This window comes from Oncorhynchus kisutch, linkage group LG26, assembly GCF_002021735.2.
Source record: "Oncorhynchus kisutch isolate 150728-3 linkage group LG26, Okis_V2, whole genome shotgun sequence".
In the NCBI taxonomy this organism is placed as follows: domain Eukaryota; kingdom Metazoa; phylum Chordata; class Actinopteri; order Salmoniformes; family Salmonidae; genus Oncorhynchus; species Oncorhynchus kisutch.
In genome coordinates this window covers 1,583,162-1,607,893 of record NC_034199.2, presented here as the reverse complement: position 1 = coordinate 1,607,893, position 24,732 = coordinate 1,583,162, and the positions used below count along the sequence as shown (strand labels likewise).

At 42.6% G+C, this 24,732-nt stretch overlaps 1 protein-coding gene across 2 annotated transcripts in view; it reads right to left on the bottom strand.

Annotated features, from left to right (window-relative positions):
- dachd (dachshund d) overlaps positions 1-24,732 on the bottom strand; it is a 303,675-nt gene that overhangs the window by 113,125 nt on the left and 165,818 nt on the right. For both annotated transcript variants that reach the window (XM_031805691.1, XM_020462118.2), the window contains exon 3: positions 17,065-17,217. In XM_031805691.1, coding sequence (XP_031661551.1) covers positions 17,065-17,217 — 153 coding nt within the window. The remainder of the gene's footprint in view (positions 1-17,064; positions 17,218-24,732) is intronic.

Genomic DNA, 24,732 nt, shown 5'->3' with positions numbered 1-24,732 from the left:
CTTCCTCTGAGGGGGGTGGGGTGATGGGAAGTTTGTCTCCTCCTCCCGCTCTCCTTCCCCATTTGAAATTTGGCAAGCCGTTACCAGCAGCTTAACCAAAAAGGATTAAGTCCCATAGCCAACTAAGAACACAGATAATGCTCAGTAATTGGTCAAAAATGAAGATGAATGGGACAGCCAGATAAGGGCCAATTAGTTGCTTGCCGCATACAGCTGTGGTCTTCTCCTCACGCAGCCCTCTCAGGGGCCCCGGCCCACACACACACACACACACACGCACACACACAGGCACAAACACAGGGCCCCCCCATCTTCTCAAACACAGACGGGTCATTACGAAATTCACTGGACGACCCCAGGAAGAGAGTACAATGTCTCCTCATCATCTCTCCCACCACCGGGGCCCCTATTTGTGTAAGATCTTCTCTTATGGCATCATGCTCTCTAAGCATCTTTGTCCCAAAAATATGTGAGCTGTTAGTTATAAAAGTGGCCATAAGCCAACATATGCATATATTTATTGCTGTGGTCTACCGCCCCTCCGACACTTTGGTGGAGGCTGTTGGTATTATTTCTGATTGTATAAAAGCCTTTCTGGTATCTGAACTGGTTGTGTGAGGAGATCTAAATCTTGATTGGCTTACACATGCCTCAGATCAGCTTAAGATGATCTGTTTTCAACTTGACTCACTCGGATGAATGTAAAAAACCTAGCAAACTCCTCATTAATTAACTGACTAACTGTCCCCATAAACCTTTTGCTTGTGGTGTTTTTGCAAATGATATCAGTGACCACTGTCCTATTGCTTGCATTATAGATACCAAATTGAAAAACTCTGATAATAATAATAATTCTCGCCCCAGGCATTCAATCATGATCTATATTAATCAGAGATTTTATCTCAGCTGGTTCCCAAATTTAAAGAAATGGTAGTCATACTGGTCTTGGTCAGTCAGTTGACTGTTCCTCCCACATACAGGCCCCATTTGACTGTTCTTCCCCCATACAGCCTCCAGTTGACTGTTACTCCCACACACAGCCTCCAGTTGACTGTTCTTCCCACATACAGCCTCCAGTTGACTGTTCTTCCCACATACAGCCTCCAGTTGACTGTTCTTCCCACATACAGCCTCCAGTTGACTGTTCTTCCCACACACAGCCTCCAGTTGACTGTTCTTCCCCCATACAGCCTCCAGTTGACTGTTCTTCCCACATACAGCCTCCAGTTGACTGTTCTTCCCACATACAGCCTCATGTTGACTGATCTTCCTACACACAGCCTCCAGTTGACTGTTCTTCCCCCATACAGCCTCCAGTTGACTGCTCTTCCTACACACAGCCTCCAGTTGACTGTTCTTCCCACATACAGCCTCCAGTTGACTGATCTTCCCACATACAGCGTCCAGTTGACTGATCTTCCCACATACAGCCTCCAGTTGACTGTTATTCCTACACACAGCCTCCAGTTGACTGTACTTCCCCCATACAGCCTCCAGTTGACTGTTCTTCCCCCATACAGCCTCCAGTTGACTGTCCTTCCCACACACAGCCTCCCGTTGACAGTTCTTCCCATGTCCACCCCCAGTTGATTGTTCTTCCCACATACAGCCTCCAGTTGACTGTTCTTCCCACACACAGCCTCCCGTTGACAGTTCTTCCCATGTCCACCCCCAGTTGATTGTTCTTCCCACATACAGCCTCCAGTTGATTGTTCTTCCCACACACAGCCTCCAGCTGACTGTTCTTCCCCCATACGGCCTCCAGTTGACTGTTCTTCCCCCATACAGCCTCCAGTTGACTGTCCTTCCCACATACAGCCTCCAGTTGACTGTTCTTCCCACACACAGCCTCCAGTTGACTGTTCCTTCCACATACAGCCTCCAGTTGACTGTTCTTCCCACACACAGCCTCCAGTTGACTGTTCCTCCTACATAGAGCCTCCAGTTGACTGTTCATGCCACATACATCCTCCAGGTGACTGTTCCTCCCACATACAGCCTCCAGTTGACTGTTCCTCCCACATACAGCCTCCAGTTGACTGTTCTTCCCACATACAGCCTCCAGTTGACTGTTTTTCCCACATACAGCCTCCAGTTGACTTTTCCTCCCACATACAGCCTCCAGTTGACTGTTCCTCCCACATACAGCCTCCAGTGGGCTCGATGAATGATCAGTCAACCTCACGTGACTTGGGAAATAGTATTCAGGGTTTTTATTTTTTTCAACGAAAAACAGAAGAAAGAAACAGAAGTTCTTGCTGCCTTATTAGCTATCACCAAGAAGGTGTCAATACCGAGGCAGCTCCATTCATCCCGGGTGACTGTGAACATGGACGTGCCCAAACAGACCTCCGTAAGGCGATTAAAATAGCAAAATGTTAGTTTAGAGACAAAGTGGAGTGGCAATTCAATGGCTCAGACAGAGTACACATGTGGCTGTGACTCCAACAATCATGGATTATAAAGCAAAAGCCAGCTACATCGAGGACACTGACCCAACGCTTCCGGACAAGCTAAACACCTTCCTCACACATTATGAGGAAAACATCACTGAGCCGCTGCCTTTGTCCCTCGCATCTCACAAGGTCTTCGCGGCTAACGTAAGTGAGATATTTAAATATGTTAACCCTCGCAAGGCTGCCGGCCCAGAAGGCAACCCAAGCAATGTCTTGAGAGCATGCACATACCAGCTGGCTAGAGGGTTTATGGACATATTCAATCTCTCACTATCATTCCACCATCATTCCTGTACCCAGGAAAGTGAATGTAACTGAACTAAATTAATATCACCCCATAGCATTCACTTCTCTAATCATGAAGTGCTTTGAGAGGCTAGTTAAGGACTATATCACCTCCATCTTACCTGACACCCTAGACCCACTACAGTTTTCATACCTCTCCAATAGATACACGGAGGACACAATCGCCATTAAACTGCACACTACCCTATCTGACCTGTACAAGAGGAATACCTATGTAAGGGAGTTTGGGGAGTTTCTCCCATTCTTCTCTGCAGATCCTCTCAAGCTCTGTCAGGATGGATGGGGAGCGTTGCTGCACAGCTATTTTCTTGTCTCTCCAGAGATGTTTGATCAGGTTCAAGTCCGGGATCTGCCTGGGCCACTCAAGGATATCCAGAGACTTGTCCTGAAGCAACTCATGCGTTGTCTTTGCTGTGTGCTTAGGGTCGTTGTCATGTTAGAAGGTGAACCTCCGCCACAGTCTGAGGTCCTGAGCACTCTGGAGCAGGTTTTCATGTAGGATCTCTCTGTACTTCACTCCGTTCATCTTTCCCTCAATCCTGACTAGTCTCCCAGTCCCTGCTGCGAAAAAACACTCCCAAAGCATGATGCCGCCACCACCATGCTTCACCGTAGGGATGGCGCCATGTTTCCTACAGACATGACGCTTGGCATTCAGGCCAAAGAGTTCAATCTTGGTTTTATCAGAGCATCTTGTTTTCCATGGTCTGAGAGTCTTTAGGTGCCTTTTGGCAAACTCCAAGCGGGCTGTCATGTGCCTTTTACTGAGGAGTGGCTTCCGTCTGGCCACTCTACCATAAAGGCCTGATTGGTGGAGTGCTGCAGAGATGGTTGTCCTTCTGGAAGGTTCTACCATCTTCACAGAGGAACTATAGAGCACTGTCAGAGTGACCAATGGGATCTTGGTCACCTCCCTGACTAAGGCCCCTCTCCCCCGATTGCTCAGTTTGGCCGGGCGGTTCCAAACTCCTTCCATTTTAGAATGATGGAGGCACCAGTGTTCTTGGGGACCTTCAATGCTGTAGACATTTTTTTGGTACCGTTCACCAGATCTGTGCCTCGACACAATCCTGTCTAGGAGCTCTACGGACAATTCCTTTGACTTCATGGCTTGTTTTTTGCTGTGACATGCACTGTCAACTGTGGGGACCTTATATAGACAGGTGTGTGCCTTTCCAAATCATGTCCAATCAATTTAATTTCCCCAAAGTTCGACTCCAATCAAGCTGTAGAAACATCGCAAGGATGATCAATGAAAAAAAAAGGGTCTGAATAGTTTTGTAAAAAGGTATTTATGTTTTATAGTTTTGATAAATTTGCTAAAATGTATTAAAAAATGTTTGGGATTTGTCATTATGGGATATTATGTTCGATTGATGAGGGAAAAACATGATTTAATCCATTTTAGAATAAGGCTTTAACGTAACAAGATGTGGAAAATGCCGGAGTTTGGAGTGTGACAGTTTGAGGTTGTGGACAGGTGTCTTTTATACTGATAACAAGTTCAAACAGGTGCCATTAATACAGGTAATGAGTGGAGGACAGAGGAGCCTCTTAAAGAAGAAGTTACAGGTCTGTGAGAGCCAGAAATCTTGCTTGTTTGTAGGTGACCAAATACTTATTTTCCACCATCATTTGCAAATAAATTCATTAAAAATCCTACAATGTGATTTTCTGGAATTTTTTCTTCTCATTTTGTCTGTCATAGTTGAAGTGTACCTATGATGAAAATTACAGGCCACTCTCATCTTTTTAAGTGGGAGAACTTGCACAATTGGTGGCTGACTAAATACTTTTTTGCCCCACTGTATATACTGTACTTTACTGTGTATTTATATACTTCTCGACATAGCTTACTCTAATAGTTCTGCTATTGTATATTGCATTCCCTGTATACCTTCTGTAAATTCATCCAGGGAAAATACATATACAGTTGAAGTTGGAAGTTTACATACACTTAGGTTGGAGTATTTAAAACTTGTTTTTCAATCACTCCACAAATTTCTTGTTAACAAACTATAGTCTTGGCAAGTCGGTTAGGACATCTACTTTGTGCATGCCACAACTAATTTTTACAACATTTGTTTACAAATAGATTATTTCACTTATAATTCACTGTATCACAATTCCAGTGGGTCAGAAGTTTTCATACACTAAGTTGACTGTGGCTTTAAACAGCTTGGACAATTCCAGAAAAGTATGCAATGGCTTTAGAAGCTTCTGATAGGCTAATTGACATCATTTGAGTCAATTGGAGGTGTACCTGTGGATGTATGTCAAGGCCTACCTTCAAACTCAGTGCCTCTTTGCTTGACATCATGGGAAAATCAAAAGAAATCAGCCAAGACCTCACAAAAAAATTGTAGACCTCCACACGTCTGGTTCATCCTTGGGAGAAATTTCCAAACACCTGAAGGTACCACGTTCATCTGTACAAACAATAGTACGCAAGTATAAACACCATGGGACCATGCAGCCGTCATACCACTCAGGAAGGAGACGCGTTCTGTCTCCTAGAGATGAACGTACTTTGGTGCGAAAAGTGCAAATCAATCCCAAAACAACAGCAAAGGACCTTGTGAAGATGCTGGAGGAAACAGGTACAAAAGTATCTATATTCACAGTAAAACGAGTATTATATCGACATAACCTGAAAGGCCGCTCAGCAAGAAAGAAGCCACTGCTCCAAAACTACCAGAAAAAAAGCCAGACTCCGGTTTGCAACTGCACACGGGGACAAAGATCGTACTTCTTGGAAAAATGTCCTCTGGTCTGATGAAACAGAAATAGAACTGTTTGGTCATAATGACCGTCGTTATGGTTGGAGGAAAAAGGGGGGCGCTTGCAAGCCGGAGAAAACCATCACAACCGTGAAGCACGGGGGTGGCAGCATCATGTTTTGGGGGTGCTTTGCTGCAGGGGGGACTGGTGCACTTCACAAAATAGATTGCATCATGAGGAAAGCAAACTATGTGGATATATTGAAGCAACATCTCAGTCAGAAAGTTATAGCTTGGTTGCAAATGGGTCTTCCAAATGGATAATGACCCCAAGCATAATTCCAAAGTTGTGGCAAAATGGCTTAAGGACAACAAAGTCACGGTATTGGAGTGGCCATCACAAAGCCCTGACCTCAATCCTATAGAAAATGTGTGGTCAGAGCTGAAAATAGCATGTGCGAACAAGAAGTCCTACAAACCTGACTCAGTTACACCAGCTCTGTCAGGAGGAATGGGCCAAAATACACCCTACTTATTGTGGGAAGCTTGTGGAAGGCTACCCAAAATGTTTGACCCAAGGCAATGCTACCAAATACTAATTGAGTGTATGTAAACTCCTGACCCACTGGGAATGTGATGAAATAAATAAAAGCTGAAATAAATAATTCTCTCAAATATTATTCTGACATTTCACATTCTTAAAATAAAGTGGTGATCCTAAATAACCTAAAACAGGGAATTCTTACTTGGATTAAATGTCAGGAATTGTGAAAAACTAAGTTTAAATGTACTTGGCTAAGGTGTATGTAAACCTCTGACTTCAACTGTAGATTGCATTTGGATCACTGTTATAGTGCTAATTAGGCTGTTACTGGATTTGTTCTGACATTTCTTGATTTCTTGTTGTTCTTTCTGTTTTCTTGTTTTTTAAATGTATTATTTGTGTACCTGTTTGACATTTTACTGCATTTTTAGGAGCTAGTAACATAAGCATTTTGCTGCAACTTCTATAACATCTGCTAAACTGTGTACGCAACAAATACATTTTGATTTGATTTAGCAGGCTGTTTATCCAACTGAAAGGCCTAGTGCCCCACATGCTCTACCTGGGTCTGTGATCTGTAATTGTGGCATTTCCTGAAAGCCACAAGAACAATCCACATTGTACACATCGAGAGGGCCTCTGAACCCCCTTTGAAACCAACACACACCACCTCATTCGAAAGACTGCCAGAGATAATCAAAGAGAGTGAGAGACAAACTGTTTGTCTAATCAGAGAACAAGCTCTCTCTCTCTCTCTGATGTGGAGGAGAGAAACTTTAGCCTGTTCCATTGACATCAACACAAAGACGCAAAGCAATCCTACTCCACCAACAGAACAAGGTGTCCTTCACTCCCTGTCTCAGCCTCTGTCTCTACCTCTGGCTTTGTCTGCCTCCTTCCCTACCCCTGTACATTCTTCTGCTTCTGCTTCTGTTTTTAGCTCTGTCTCTGTCTCTCTGGTTCGACCTCTGCCTGTGTCTGCCTCTGCCTTTGTCCCTCCCTTTGTTTCTGTCCCTGCCTCGGCCTCTAATGCTACCTCTGTATCTGTCTCTGCATTTATCTCTCTGTCTCTGCTTTGCCTCTGACTTGTATGCCGGTATCTGCCTCTCTGTCTCTGCCACTGTCTCTGCTTTTGTCTGAAACTATTAGTAGTAGTATTACGTATTTCAATAGTTACAATGTCATTATCACTATCAACCCTTTTGCATTTCTATTAACTCTCTCTCTCTTTAAAAGAGAGCATTAATTCACTTCCTCATCAGCAATGCCCTGCAGTGTAAGCATTAGCTTGAGCATATCATCAACAAGGGCCTGAGTGCTGAGAGTGGAGCAGATTATATTGCAAACATGAGCAAAATGTTTATGCTCTTCATGGCATGTGTCAAATCAGTTGTTGTAATTAAAATCAAATCAAATTGTATTAGTCACATGCGCCAAATACAACAGGTAGAGCATAAGCCTTACATTGAAATGCTTAATTAAGAGCCACTAACCAACAATCCAGTTTTAAAAAATACAAATAAGAATAAGAAATATTAAAGAGCAGCAGTAAAATAACAATAGCAAGACAATATACAGGGGGGGGGTATTGGTACAGAGTCAATGTGTCCGGGGGCACCGGTTAGTTGAGGCAATATGTACATGTACTGTAGGTAGAGTTTAAAGTAACTATGCATAGATGATAACAACAGAGGGTAGCAGTGGTGTAAAGGAGGGGGGCAATGCAAATAGTCTGGGTAGCCATTTGATTAGATGTTCAGGAGTCTTATGGCTTGAGGGTAGAAGCTGTTTAGAAGACTCTTGGACCTAGACTTGGCGCTCCGGTACCGCTTGCCGTGTGGTAGCAGAGAGAACAGTCTATGACTAGGGTGGCTGGAGTCTTTGACAATTTTTAGGGCCTTCCTCTGACACCGCCTGGTATAGAGGTCCTGGATGGCAGGAAGCTTGGCCCCAGTGATGTACTGGGCCGTACGCACTACCCTCTGCAGGGCCTTGTGGTCGGCGGCCGAGCAGTTGCCATATACCAGGTAGTGAAGCAACCAGGGAGTACATGAGGGGACTGAGCACACACCCCTGAGGGGCCCCTGTGTTGAGGATCAGCGTGGCAGATGTGTTGAAACCTACCCTTACCACCTGGGGGTGGCCCGTCAGGAAGTCCAGGATCCAGTTGCAGAAGGAGATTAGTCCAAGTCTCGATGGTGTAGCTGTAAAACCTTTTGAGGATCTGAGGACCCATGGCAAATCTTTTCAGTCTCCTTCGGGCGAAAAGGTTTTATCGTACCCTCTTCACGACTGTCTTGGTGTCCTTGGACCATGTTAGGTCGTTGGTGATGTGGACACCAAGGAACTTGAAGCTTTCAACCTGCTTCACCACAGCCTCATCGATGAGAATGGGGTCGTGCTCGGTCATATTTATCCTGTAGTCCACAATCATCTCCTTTGTCTTCATCACATTGAGGGAGAGGTTGTTGTCCTGGCACCACACAGCCAGGTCTCTGACCTCCTCCCCATAGGTTGTATCGTCGTTATTGGTGATCAGGCCAACTACTGTTGTATCATCGGCAAACTTAATGATGGTGTTGGAGTCGTGCCTGGCCATGCAGTCATGAGTGAACAGGGAGTACATGAGGGGACTGAGCACACACCCCTGAGGGGCCCCTGTGTTGAGGATCAGCGTGGCAGATGTGTTGAAACCTACCCTTACCACCTGGGGGTGGCCCGTCAGGAAGTCCAGGATCCAGTTGCAGAAGGAGATTAGTCCAAGGGTCCATAGCTTAATGATGAGCTTTGAGGGCACTATGGTGTTGAACGCTGAGCTGTTGTCAATTTATTTTTATATTTGTTTTACCTTTATTTAACTAGCAAGTCAGTTAAGAACACATTCTTATTTTCAATGACGGCCTAGGAACAGTGGATTAACTGCCTTGTTCTGGGCGAGACTGACAGATTTTTACCTTGTCAGCTCGGCGATTCGATCTTGGAACCTTTCGGTTACTCGTTCAACGTTATAACCACTTGGCTACCTGTCACCCCAATGAAAAGCATTCTCACATAGGTATTCCTATTGTCCAGGTGGGAAAGGGCAGTGTGGAGTGCAATAGAGATAGCATAATCTGTGGATCTTTTAGGGAGGTATGCAAATTGGAGTGGGTCTAGGGTTTCTGGGATAATGGTGTTGATGGTGCTGATGTGAGCCATGCCAGCCTTTCAAAGCACTTCATGGCTACAGACGTGAGTGCTACGGGTTGGTAGTCATTTAGGCATGTTACTTTAGTGTTCTTGGGCACAGGGACTATGGATGTCTGCTTGAAACATGTTACTATTACAGACTCAGACAGGGAGAGGTTGAAAAGGTCAGTGAAGACACATGCCAGTCGGAGTACACATCCTGGTAATCCGTCTGGCCCTGTGACCTTGTGAATGTTGACCTGTTTAAAGGCCTTACTCACATCGGCAGCGGAGAGCGTGATCACAGTCTTCCGGAACAGCTTGTGCTCTCATGCATGTTTCAGTGTTATTTGCCTCGAAGCAGGCATAGAAGTAGTTTAGCTTGTCTGGTAGGCTCGTGTCACTGGGCAGCTCTCGGCTGTGTAGTCCGTAATGGTTTGCAAGTCCTGCATATCAGACGAGCGTCAGAGCCGGTGAAGTACGATTCGATCTTTGTCCTGTACTGACGCCTTGCCTTTTTGATGGTTCTTTGGTGGGCATAGAGGGATTTCTCAGCTTCCGGGTTAGTGTCCCGTTCTTTGAAAGCGGCAGCTCTATCCTTTAGCTCAGTGCGGATGTTGCCTGTAATCCATGACTTCTGGTTGGGGTATGTGCGTACGGTCACTGTGGGGACGACATTATCGATGCACTTATCGATGAAGCCAGTGACTTTTATTTATTTATTTCACCTTTATTTAACCAGGTAGGCTAGTTGAGAACAAGTTCGCATTTACAATTGTGACCTGGCCAAGATAAAGCATAGCAGTGTGAACAGACAGCAACACAGAGTTACACATGGAGTAAGCAATAAACAAGTCAATAACACAGTAGAAAGAAATTAATTAAAAATTAAAAAAGGAGTCTATATACATTGTGTGCAAAACGCATGAGGAGGTAGGCGAATAATTTCAATTTTAGCAGATTAACACTGGAGTGATAAATGATCAGATGGTCATGTGCAGGTAGAGATACTGGTGTGCAAAAGAGCAGTATGGGGATATGGGTGAGGTAGGTAAATTGGGTGGGCTATTTACCGATGGACTATGTACAGCTGCAGCGATCGGTTAGCTGCTCAGATAGCAGATGTTTAAAGTTGGTGAGGGAGATACAAGTCTCCAACTTCAACGATTTTTGCAATTCGTTCCAGTCACAGGTGGCGAAGAACTGGAAGGAAAGGCGGCCAAATACGGGTGGGTGTTGCCATCGTGACCAGTGAACTGAGATAAGGCGGCGCTTTACCTAGCATGGACTTGTAGATGACCTGGAGCCAGTGGGTCTGGCGACGAATATGTAGCGAGGGCCAGCCGACTAGAACATACAGGTCGGGGGGTGGGTGGTATAAGGTGATTTAGTAACAAAGCGGATGGCACTGTGATAAACTGTATCCAGTTTGCTGAGTAGAGTATTGGAAGCCATTTTGAAGATGACATCGCCAAAGTCGAGGATCGGTAGGATAGTCAGTTTTACTAGGGTAAGTTTTGGCGGTGTGACTAATGTGGTGTACTCCTCAATGCCATCGGAAGAATCACGTAGCATATTCCAGTCTGTGCTAGCAAAACAGTCCTGTAGCTTAGCATCTGCTTCATCTGACCACTTTTTTATTGATCTAGTCATTGGTGCTTCCTGCTTTAGTTTTTGCTTGTAAGCAGGTATCTGGAGGATATGATTATGGTCAGATTTGCCAAATTTGAGGGTGAGGAAGAGCTTTGTATTTGTCTCTGTGTGCGGAGTAAAGGTGGTCCAGAGTTTTCTTCCTCTCTGGTTGCACATAACATGCTGACAGAAATTTGGTAAAATGGATTTAAGGTTCCCTGTATTAAAGTTCTCAGCCACTACAAGCTCCACCTCTGGGTGGTCCTTTTCCTGTTTGCTTATGGCAGAATACAGCTCATTCAGTGCGGTCTTAGTGCCAGCATCTGTCTTTGGTGGTATGTAGACAGCTACGAAAAATACAGATGAAAAATCTCTAGGTATATAGTGTGGTCCACAGATTATCATGAGATACTCTACCTCAGGTGAGCAAAACCTCGAGACTTCCTTAGATATTGTGCACCAGCCTTTATTTACAAAAATACATAGTTAGCCGCCCCTTGTCTTACCAGATGCCGCTGTACTATCCTGCCGATACAGCGTATAACCAGCCAGCTGTTATGTTGATAATGTGGTCGTTTAGCCACGACTCCGTGAAGCAAGAGATACAACAGTTTTGAATGTCCCGTTGGTAGTTTAATCCTCCGCAGTACTTCATCAATTTTATTTTCCAAAGATTATTTTCGGTCATAAGGACGGTAACAGCAACATTATGTACAAAATAAGCAAAAGAATTAAAAAAAAAAGGCAAAGAAACGAACAAAAAAAGCACAATTGGTTAGGAATACGTAAAACGCTTTGTTCTCCGGCGCCATATTAATGCTACAGTGGAATCGTTTTTTTATATTTTTTTATGCAATACATTTCCTTTCAGTAAAATAGATCCCTTCACAAACATGACTACTTAACCCAATACGTTTCCTTTCAGTAAGAGATCCCTTCACAAACATGACTACTTAACCCAATACGTTTCCTTTCAGTAAGAGATCCCTTCACAAACATGACTACTTAACCCAATACGTTTCCTTTCAGTAAGAGATCCCTTCACAAACATGACTACTTAACCCAATACGTTTCCTTTCAGTAAAAGAGATCCCTTGACAAGTTCATTTAACCAGGTAAGTATCTGAGGAGAAATTCCATTTGACAATAGCTGACCCTTCCTGGTCTATTCAAACAAACCTTTATGTACAACTACCAATTTAAACATATATGGAATGTTGCTTTTTCCTTTTAAATGTTGAAGAAACTTTAGCTTTCTCTTTTTAAACATTGCTTAAATGTTGCTCTCTTTCCCTGGCCGATCTGAAGAGAGTATACTAACTACATAATGTTGAAGGAACATTGAAGGAATGTTGCTTTCCCTTTTTAGACATGCTCTCTCTCCACAGTCCATCTGAACAGACTATACTATACTACTGTAGGCCATAACATTAAAGGAATGTTGCTTTCCCTTTTTAAACATGCTCTCTCTCCACAGTCCATCTGAACAGACTATACTATACTACTGTAGGCCATAACATTAAAGGAATGTTGCTTTCCCTTTTTAAACATGCTCTCTCTCCACAGTCCATCTGAACAGACTATACTATACTACTGTAGGCCATAACATTAAAGGAATGTTGCTTTCCCTTTTTAAACATGCTCTCTCTCCACAGACCATCTGAACAGGCTATACTATACTACTGTAGGCCATAACATTAAAGGAATGTTGCTTTCCCTTTTTAAACATGCTCTCTCTCCACAGTCCATCTGAACAGACTATACTATACTACTGTAGGCCATAACATTAAAGGAATGTTGCTTTCCCTTTTTAAACATGCTCTCTCTCCACAGACCATCTGAACAGGCTATACTATACTACTGTAGGCCATAACATTAAAGGAATGTTGCTTTCCCTTTTTAAACATGCTCTCTCTCCACAGTCCATCTGAACAGACTATACTATACTACTGTAGGCCATAACATTAAAGGAATGTTGCTTTCCCTTTTTAAACATGCTCTCTCTCCACAGACCATCTGAACAGGCTATACTATACTACTGTAGGCCATAACATTAAAGGAATGTTGTGTTCCTTTCATAAATGTTGGTTAAATATGAATTTCTCTCTCTGTGGCCCATCTAAAGAGACTTTACTAGGGCCATATATATCCTGCTGATTATCGAGATCAATGGTTCTCAAACTCTGTCCTTAGGGACCCCCAGACGTTTCACAATGATGTGTAGCCCTCAACTAGCTCACCTGATTCACATAATGAGTTGACCAGTTGAATTGAGTGTACTAGCTGTGGAATAGATCAAACACCAGGAATGGCTGGGGGTCCCCTAGGAGAGGATTGAGAACCACTGATTAAGATGACTTCGGCTGGACACCCTGTCACACAAGACTGGCCGAAATAAATAAGACATTTCTGCAACACCCAGTAATCAATATCAGGATGGCTTCAGTACCAAACATCATTTTTCTCAGCAAGCCATTGCTTTAACGAAACAAAGCATTCATTCAAATCATAAATCTGAGAGCGATTTAAATCCGGGGAGAGTAAGCGAGAGGGGAAAGAAGGAGAGAAAGAGAGAGAGGGAGACGGGTATAGAAAGAGAGAAATAGATAGAGAGAGAGAGAATGTCTGTCTCCCTGCCTAGCCCCTAATGATTTATTTTCTACATTTCCGCGAGCGAGAGATTTGTCCATACACAGTGACAGGTCACCTTCAAATGCCAGTGGCAGACTGTTCATCACCATGCACACAAGCATCTCATCGCTGTGAGTAAATATTAAAGGAAAATAATCCAATTGATTGTGGATGGGGCCGAGAGGCGTCCCCGCCATATATTTCACTCAGGGAGCTAATGCCATGGCCCGCGTATCCACACCAACACACACATATGCATGTGGATCCACACTCATGCACACACACACAAATAAACACACACACACACACACACACACACACACACACACAAACACAGACATGTACACCACTGCTCCCTTCAACAGAATGATGATTCTTCAAGGAGTGCGATCTTATGTGTGGCTGGCAGGCCATGTGCTCAAGGTTTCAGTTTATACTGTATAAAGATAAACCAGTTTCTTATTAACTCCATTGTCATTCTTATTAGCTCTTATTCACATTTGTCTTGATTTTGGTAACCGCATGGCCTTGTTTTCTCATATTGTCTATTCTCTTGGATTGATGACCTCAGAGCTCATGCATTGTGCTTCTCAAAAAGTACGAAAGCAGATCAGCAATCCTTTAAGTAGACCACAACAAATATTTAGGATACTCAATAAGTGACAACAAACACACAAATATATAAAGACAACTTTATCCCATTTCAACGACATGAAAGCAGATCTAATGAAATGGAACAATCTTCCCATAAGTCTTACAGGTAGAATAAACCTCTTCAGAACAGCATGGCTCCCAATGTTTTTACATGTATTCTGGGTAATACCAATTACTCCACCGAAGACATTCTTTTAAAAAAGTATACTCACCATAACAGACATTTGACATCTTCCTAAGTCTGAGGGTGGTTTTAACCTTCCAGACCTGGAATTGCAAAAATCTCTCCCCAAGGCTTTTACCTATGACATGTAGTTAAACGCACTAAAGAGGAACTATGGTTACATACTGAAGATGCTCATCCCCAGAATCTTTTTACGTGTCTGTTTTCACAGGATAAAGCTAAGAACATTAACAACTTCATAGTTAACAAACCGGAAGAAAATGAAACGGATTCTACAAGAACCAATATCACTCCCTTATAGCATAACCCCATGGAACAATCCTTGGATAGCGTTTCACAATTCACTGATAAATTGGTCCAGATGGAAAACTAAAGGCATAGAAACCGTAAATAATTTGCTGAACGGAAATACATTTATTTCCATGGCAGAATTAATACGTCATTTTGGACTGACCAATGTAGATGGAGGGAAAGTTGGAGCATAACTAACGAAATGACAGTTAATTAAAAGTGATGCTTAACCCAGTATAAGCTAACGTATGAATGTATTATACAGGAGACACAATTCACAAATTCTACAGCACAACGGCAGAGTTATGTCATAAGTGTAACACAAATAATGACTCAATAATCCGTGCTTTCAGGGAACGCTATAAAGTCTGGAAGTCGTGGGCGGAGCTAGAACGTTGGGTGTCAGAAGTATTATAATGTAAACTTATTTTAAATCCATCATTCTGCATATTTCAAGACATGACATAGGAGTGACATAGTGAGTTACCCAGTGGACTGGACAATTCTCTTCTCATCACTCATCTTGAAAACATGTACAGTGTCTTGCGAAAATATTCGGCGACCTTTTTTTGCGACCTTTTGCCACATTTCAGGCTTCAAACATAAAGATATAAAACTGTATTTTTTTGTGAAGAATCAACAACAAGTGGGACACAATCATGAAGTGGAACGACATTTCTTGGATATTTCAAACTTTTTTAACAAATCAAAAACTGAAAAATTGGGCGTGCAAAATTATTCAGCCCCCTTAAGTTAATACTTTGTAGCGCCACCTTTTGCTGCGATTACAGCTGTATGTCTCTATCAGTGATGTCATTTGTATGTGTATGTTTTGTATTGTTTAAAAAAGATCAAATAAAACCGTACAACATTTTTTTTAAAGAATTGTGCTTCTTTGTTCATACTGCTTAGTACTTCTTAGTACTATTTCTGTCGAAATATTAATGAATCGAGACACTTAGCAAGAGTAAGTGAATCGAAAACACTATTTAGCAAATCAAAGCTTTAGGGATTACATGGATCCTATAATTTGTAATGGGCTCATAATAATTCAACACTATATTATCATTTTCTAAGTGGCTCGGTGGCAATATTAGCTAAATCTGTCTGTATTTCTGGGCTAATAATTAATTGAAATGGCACATATTGAAAAAGCAATGATTAAATTAAAGAAATTAGAGACTGAGTTAATGGCTAATAGCTTTGGGATACAGTGTTTATGGATTAAATGTAGTATTTAACAATCTCTATGTTGTTTTTAGATTGGATTTTACAGTGCAGTAGAGACAGAATGTACCATTGCATTACAAAGGCTTAGACAATGTGTTTAGCTCTATATTCAAATGCACAACAATTCTACAAATAAATAAATCAAAGGAAAACAAAAATAGTTTGTAGATGTTTCAACTGGACCTGCATTCTCTGAACTACCTATATTGGGCTCCACACTTGCAAGAATAGTTATGTTGGGAATCCAGAACCTTAGCTTGACAGCTACTGTACGGGTGCATTGATTCTTGGAGTGGCGAATGTACAGCATTGTTTCAACACGAGCTGTATGTAGCTGAGATCTGCAAACTCTGATCCTCGCTTTGCTTATGCGTTTGTGTTTCTCTGTGTGTGGTGTGTGTCTGTGTCTGTGCGTCTGCATATGTATTCATACCTGCATTGATATCTGGATGCATGTCTTTGTGTGAGTGTGTGTGTGTGTGTTAGTGTGTGTGTGAGTGTGTGTGTGTGTGTGTGTGTCTGCCTCTGTGTGTGTCTCTCTGTGTGTGGTGTGTGTGTGTGTGTGTGTGTGTGTGTGTGTGTGTGTGTGTGTGTGTGTGTGTGTGTGTGTGTGTGTGTGTGTGTGTCTGTGTGTGTGTGTCTCTGTGTGTGGTGTGTGTGTTTGTGTGTGTGTGTGTGTGTCTGCATATGTATTCATACCTGCATTGATATCTGGATGCATGTCTTTGTGTGAGTGTGTGTGTGTGTGTTAGTGTGTGTGTGAGTGTGTGTGTGTGTGTGTGTGTCTGCCTCTGTGTGTGTCTCTCTGTGTGTGGTGTGTGTGTGTGTGTGTGTGTGTGTGTGTGTGTGTGTGTGTGTGTGTGTGTGTGTGTGTGTGTGTGTGTCTGTGTGTGTGTGTCTCTGTGTGTGGTGTGTGTGTTTGTGTGTGTGTGTGTGTGTCTGCATATGTATTCATACCGGCATTGATATCTGGATGCATGTCTTTGTGTGAGTGTGTGTGTGTGTGTGTCTCTGCCTGTGTGTGTGTGTGTGTGTGTGTGTGTGTGTGTGTGTGTGTGTGTGTGTGTGTGTGTGTGTGTGTGTGTGTGTGTGTGTGTGTGTGTGTGTGTGTGTGTGTGTGTGTGTGTGTGTGTGTCTGTGCGTCTGCATATGTATTCATACCTGCATTGATATCTGGATGCATGTCTTTGTGTGAGTGTTCATGTGCGCTTGCATCTGTGTGTATGAAGGTCACACTGACTGACTCACCCACGCTGGAGCTGAGATCTCCGTTCTCGCCATCGGCCCCATGCTGGTTGGTGTTGCTGTGGTAGCTGCTCATCACCTCCAGCTTGATCTTCTTCACCTTCATGGCCTCGGCGATGGCTGCGTTGGCAGCTGCCGCCGCCGCTGCTGTCAGCCCTGGACACCCCGACACCAGAGAGAACAGGACACAGTTAGATACACACTTAGAATGCTATACTTCGTTGGTCTAGAACAAGGGGCGGCGGCATCTTTTTTAAAGGCTTTTAAAAAGGTTTTATATTAAACATTGTGTGAATGATCTTAGGAATTATTCACACATAATGAACAACAAGCATTTAAAAACATACATTTATTATGGAACTTTATCATAAAGTGTTCGGGCAATTTGCTGTGTACAAATGATTATAATCATGTTCGAGGGCCCGACCATCCACTTGGACCATGGCTGAATCTAGTTGCCTATTCCTGGTCTAGAGGTTAGAGCATCTTCCTACAGCCCATATACACCTGTGTACCCCAGTCCCACTGCCATGCTGTCACACACTTCTTGTTACTCTTCTGTCTGTATCCTACAGTATCACAAAATATGTACGCATCAAAAGAAAGGGCATCATAAAAATATAACCTGAAGACCTTCTATATGTGTTGTCGGAACGTCAAAGAGATAAGAGATAAGAATTCATGCATACATACAGCATATTACATACTGAATATGTACAGTATATACATCAAGAATACAACTACACACTTAGAAATGTCCTTGTTTTTGAAAGAAAAGCGCATTTGTTGTCCATTAAAACAACATCAAATTGATCAGAAATACAGTGTAGACATTGTTAATGTTGTAAATGACTATTGTAGCTGAAAGCCACAAATGCTGATGCTTCAGATACTCAACTAGTATAAAGAAGGCCAGTTTTATTGATTCTTTAATCAGGATAACAGTTTTCAGCTGTGCTAACATAATTGCAAAAGGGTTTTCTAATGATCAATTAGCATTTTAAAATGATAAACTTGGATTAGCTAACACAACGTGCCATTGGAACACAGGAGTGATGGATGCTGATAATGGGCCTCTGTACATCTATGGAGATATTCCATAAAGAAATCTGCTGTTTCCAACTACAATAGTCATTTACAACATGAACAATGTCTACACTGTATTTCTGATCAATTTGATGTTATTTTAATGGGCAAAAAATGTGCTTTTCTTTCAAACACAAGGACATTTCTAAGTGACCACAAACTTTTGAACAGTAGTGTATATATATGTTTAATTACAAACGTATTATATACTGTAAGATAAATACTTGAACAGAAAACATGTTGGCGTAGCATGGATCACAAACATGACAAATATCCCGAAACACAAAATACCAGTCCCATGTTCTATGAGAGGAGCTTTTCATGCTGCTGACAACATCACAACGTTACTATATAACTCTACACAGCCTGTTCCCCCACTGGCTGGTAAACATGACATCTTATGACGTGAAATAGATGTTCATGCTGCTGACAACATCACAACGTTACTATATAACTCTACACAGCCTGTTCCCCCACTGGCTGGTAAACATGACATCTTATGACGTGAAATAGATGTTCATGCTGCTGACAACATCACAACGTTACTATGTAACTCTACACATCCTGTTCCCCCACTGGCTGGTAAACATGACATCTTATGACGTGAAATAGATGTTCATGCTGCTGACAACATCACAACGTTACTATGTAACTCTACACATCCTGTTCCCCCACTGGCTGGTAAACATGACATCTTATGACGTGAAATAGATGTTCATGCTGCTGACAACATCACAACGTTACTATGTAACTCTACACAGCCTGTTCCCCCACTGGCTGGTAAACATGACATCTTATGACGTGAAATAGATGTTCATGCTGCTGACAACATCACAACGTTACTATGTAACTCTACACATCCTGTTCCCCCACTGGCTGGTAAACATGACATCTTATGACGTGAAATAGATGTTCATGCTGCTGACAACATCACAACGTTACTATGTAACTCTACACATCCTGTTCCCCCACTGGCTGGTAAACATGACATCTTATGACGTGAAATAGATGTTCATGCTGCTGACAACATCACAACGTTACTATGTAACTCTACACATCCTGTTCCCCCACTGGCTGGTAAACATGACATCTTATGACGTGAAATAGATGTTCATGCTGCTGACAACATCACAACGTTACTATGTAACTCTACACATCCTGTTCCCCCACTGGCTGGTAAACATGACATCTTATGACGTGAAATAGATGTTCATGCTGCTGACAACATCACAACGTTACTATGTAACTCTACACAGCCTGTTCCCCCACTGGCTGGTAAACATGACATCTTATGACGTGAAATAGATGTTCATGCTGCTGACAACATCACAACGTTACTATGTAACTCTACACATCCTGTTCCCCCACTGGCTGGTAAACATGACATCTTATGACGTGAAATAGATGTTCATGCTGCTGACAACATCACAACGTTACTATGTAACTCTACACATCCTGTTCCCCCACTGGCTGGTAAACATGACATCTTATGACGTGAAATAGATGTTCATGCTGCTGACAACATCACAACGTTACTATGTAACTCTACACATCCTGTTCCCCCACGGGCTGGTAAACATGACATCTTATGACGTGAAATAGATGTTCATGCTGCTGACAACATCACAACGTTACTATGTAACTCTACACAGCCTGTTCCCCCACTGGCTGGTAAACATGACATCTTATGACGTGAAATAGATGTTCATGCTGCTGACAACATCACAACGTTACTATGTAACTCTACACATCCTGTTCCCCCACTGGCTGGTAAACATGACATCTTATGACGTGAAATAGATGTTCATGCTGCTGACAACATCACAACGTTACTATGTAACTCTACACATCCTGTTCCCCCACTGGCTGGTAAACATGACATCTTATGACGTGAAATAGATGTTCATGCTGCTGACAACATCACAACGTTACTATGTAACTCTACACATCCTGTTCCCCCACTGGCTGGTAAACATGACATCTTATGACGTGAAATAGATGTTCATGCTGCTGACAACATCACAACGTTACTATGTAACTCTACACATCCTGTTCCCCCACTGGCTGGTAAACATGACATCTTATGACGTGAAATAGATGTTCATGCTGCTGACAACATCACAACGTTACTATGTAACTCTACACATCCTGTTCCCCCACTGGCTGGTAAACATGACATCTTATGACGTGAAATAGATGTTCATGCTGCTGACAACATCACAACGTTACTATGTAACTCTACGCAGCCTGTTCCCCCACTGGCTGGTAAACATGACATCTTATGACGTGAAATAGATGTTCATGCTGCTGACAACATCACAACGTTACTATGTAACTCTACACATCCTGTTCCCCCACTGGCTGGTAAACATGACATCTTATGACGTGAAATAGATGTTCATGCTGCTGACAACATCACAACGTTACTATGTAACTCTACACATCCTGTTCCCCCACTGGCTGGTAAACATGACATCTTATGACGTGAAATAGATGTTCATGCTGCTGACAACATCACAACGTTACTATGTAACTCTACACATCCTGTTCCCCCACTGGCTGGTAAACATGACATCTTATGACGTGAAATAGATGTTCATGCTGCTGACAACATCACAACGTTACTATGTAACTCTACACAGCCTGTTCCCCCACTGGCTGGTAAACATGACATCTTATGACGTGAAATAGATGTTCATGCTGCTGACAACATCACAACGTTACTATGTAACTCTACACATCCTGTTCCCCCACTGGCTGGTAAACATGACATCTTATGACGTGAAATAGATGTTCATGCTGCTGACAACATCACAACGTTACTATGTAACTCTACACAGCCTGTTCCCCCACTGGCTGGTAAACATGACATCTTATGACGTGAAATAGCTTTGCAGCAGGTTAACATGTAGACGAGATGTTGTTTTGTACATGTGATTGCTATGAACGTGTTGCTGGCTCTCTCTCTCCCAACTAACACTGTATTGACGTCACTGTGTGCTTTGATAGGAACAGATGAATTCAGGAAAACATATATGCAATGGCATGCCATTATTTCTGTTTATGGGCGGGGGGTTGTTGTATGTGCGTGGAAGTGTGTGTTTGTGTGTGTGTGTGTGTGTGTACAGTGCCTTCAGAAAGTATTCATATCCCTTATCACTTATTCCACTTTTTTTTTTTTTTTTTTCACCTTTATTTAACCAGGTAGGCTAGTTGAGAACAAGTTCTCATTTACAACTTCGACCTGTCCAAGATAAAACATAGCAGTGTGAACAGACAACAACACAGAGTTACACATGGAGTAAACAATAAACAAGTCAATAACACAGTAGAAAAAAAGGAGTCTATATATAGTGTGTGCAAAAGGCATGAGGAGGTAGGCCATAGGAGCGAATAATTACAATTTAGCAGATTAACACTGGAGTGATGAATGATCAGATGGTCATGTGCAGGTAGACATACTGGTGTGCAAAAGAGCAGAAAAGTAAATAAATAAAAACAGTATGGGGATGAGGTAGGTGAATTGGGTGGGTTATTTACAGATGGACTATGTACAGCTGCAGCGATTGGTAAGCTGCTCAGATAGCAGATGTTTAAAGTTGGTGAGGGAAATAAAAGTCTCCAACTTCAGCGATTTTTGCAATTCGTTCCAGTCACGGGCAGCAGAGAACTGGAAGGAAAGGCGGCCAAATGAGGTGTTGGCTTTAGGGATGATCAGTGAGATACACCTGCTGGAGCGCGTGCTACGGGTGGGTGTTGCCATCGTGACCAGTGAACTGAGATAAGGCGGAGCTTTACCTAGCATGGACTTGTAGATGACCTGGAGCCAGTGGGTCTGGCGACGAATATGTAGCGAGGGCCAGCCGACTAGAGCATACAGGTCGCAGTGGTGGGTGGTATAAGGTGCTTTAGTAAACTGCATCTAGTTTGCTGAGTAGAGTATTGGAAGCTATTTTGTAGATGACATCGCCGAAGTCAAGGATCGGTAGGATAGTCAGTTTTACTAGGGTAAGTTTGGCGGCGTGAGTGAAGGAGGCTTTGTTGCGAAATAGAAAACCGACCCTAGATTTGATTTTGGATTGGAGATGTTTGATATGAGTCTGGAAGGAGAGTTTACAGTCTAGCCAGACACCTAGGTACTTATAGATGTCCACATATTCTAGGTCGAAACCATCCAGGGAGGTGATGCTAGTCGGGCGTGTGGGTGCAGGCAGCGAACGGTTGAAAAGCATGCATTTGGTTTTACTAGCGTTTAAGAGCAGTAGGAGGCCACGGAAGGAGTGTGTTAGAGCTTGAATTGTAAATGGATTATATTGATACACACAACACGCCATAATGGCAAAGTGTATTTTGATTCTGTACAGGCTTCCTTTTTTTCACGTTGTCATTTAGGTTAGTATTGTGGAGTAACTACAATGTTGTTGATCCATCCTCATGTTTCTCCTATCACAGCCATTAAACTTTGTAACTGTTTTCAAGTCACCATTGGCCTCATGGTGAATTCCCTGAGCGGTTTCCTTCCTCTCCGGTAACTGAGTTAGGAAGGACTCCTGTATCTTTGTAGTGACTGGGTGTACTGATACACCACCCAAAGTGTGATGAATAACTTCACCATGCTCAAAGGGATATTCAGTGCATGCTTTTGTTTTGACCCATCTACCAATAGGTGCCTTTCTTTGTGAGGCATTGGAAAACCTCCCTGGTCTTTGTGGTTGAATCTGTGTTTGAAATTCACTACTTGACTAAGGGACCTTACCAGTGGGGTAAAGTACTTAAGTAAAAATACTTAAGTATTACTTAAGGGGTATCTGTACTTTACTTTACTATTAATATGATAACTATTATTATAACTTTTACTACATTCCTAAAGAAAATAATGTACTTTTTACTCCTTACGTTTTCCCTGACACCCAAAAGTACTCGTTACATTTTGAATGCTGAGCAGAACAGGAAAATTGTCTAGAACAACCCTGGTCATCCCTACTGCACCTGATCTGGTAGACTCACTAAACACTTAGTTTGTGAATTTTGTCTGAGTGTTGAACTGTGCCCCTGGCTATCCGTACATTAAAAAGGCAAGAAAATATTGCTGTCTGGTTTGCTTAATATAAGACATTTACAATTATTTATACTTTAACTTTTGGTACTTAACTATATTTAAAACCAAATATTTTTAGACTTTTACTCAAGTTTCACTTTTTTTCACTTTTACTTGAGTCATTTTCTATGAATGAATCTTTACTTTTACTCAAGTAAGACAATTGGGTACTTTATGGGTACAATTATCTGGACCTTCCAGATAATTGTATGTGTTGGGTACAGAGATGCGATAGTAATTTTAAAAGCATTTTAAACACTACTACTGCACAAAGAGTCAGTCAAAACAACTTATTATGGGACTTGCAAACAGGATGCATGTTTTTGAATAATGTGGAAATTGAGCAAGTACAGGTGATTAAACTGCTAGGTGTAAACTCCCTGGATTGCAAACTGCCATGGTCAAAACATATACATGCAACGGTAGCTAAGACGGGGGGAGAGGTCATTCTGTGATAAAGCGTTGGTCTGCTTTCTTTACATTGCTATAAACAAACAAGTCCTATAGGCCCTATACTGCCCAGTCATACGGTCAAGTGCCACAAAGAGGGACATAGGAAAATTACAGTTGGCCGACAACAGAGCAGCACGGCTAGCCCTTTGACGCAGGAACAAATACTTGAGGATATTGGAAACCCTCTGGCCAAGTCGTGAGGAGAAGTTGTGAAAGATGAGGTTGGGGTAGGCCTCAGACATGGTTTCAATGTCCGGCACATCATGTCTCATTACCACATTGCAAAGGTTGAAGTATGTAGCTGGTCCAAAAGGTAGGTGGCACACCACCAGGCCATCTGGCTGTCCTCTGGTTTCATGAACAATGACCAGGTCTGTAACACTGTTGGCTTTCCAGGCTTGTACCAGAGCATTGATCTCATGACCTCGCCTGCTCCACAGAGAGCTAATAGCAATGACATGCAATCATGTCAATCTCTCCTGGCTCAAAATACTGCATCACTACTCGTCTTTGTGAGAGGTATTGATATGGTCAAAGCACCGAGCAGTCTGTTTAAACTACTAGCACACAGCTCAGACAACTATCCATACCCCACAAGACATGCCACCAGTGGTCTCTTTACATTCCCCAAGTCCAGAACGGACTCTGGAAAATGCACAGTACTACACAGAGACATGCCCACATGGAAATATATTCCCCCATTACCAGCCTGTTCAACCTCTCTTTCGTATCTTCTGAGATCCCCAAAGATTGGAAAGCTGCCACGGTCATCCCCCTCTTCAAAGGGGGAGACACTCGAGACCCAAACTGCTACAGACCTATATCTATCCTACCCTGCCTTTCTAAGGTCTTCGAAAGCTAAGTTAACAAACAGATCACCGACCATTTCGGATCCCACCGTACCTTCTCCACTATGCAATCTGGTTTCAGAGCTGGTCATGGGTGTACCTCAGCCACGCTCAAGGTCCTAAACAATATCATAACCTACATCGATAAGAGACAATATTGTGCAGCTGTATTCATAGACCTGGCCA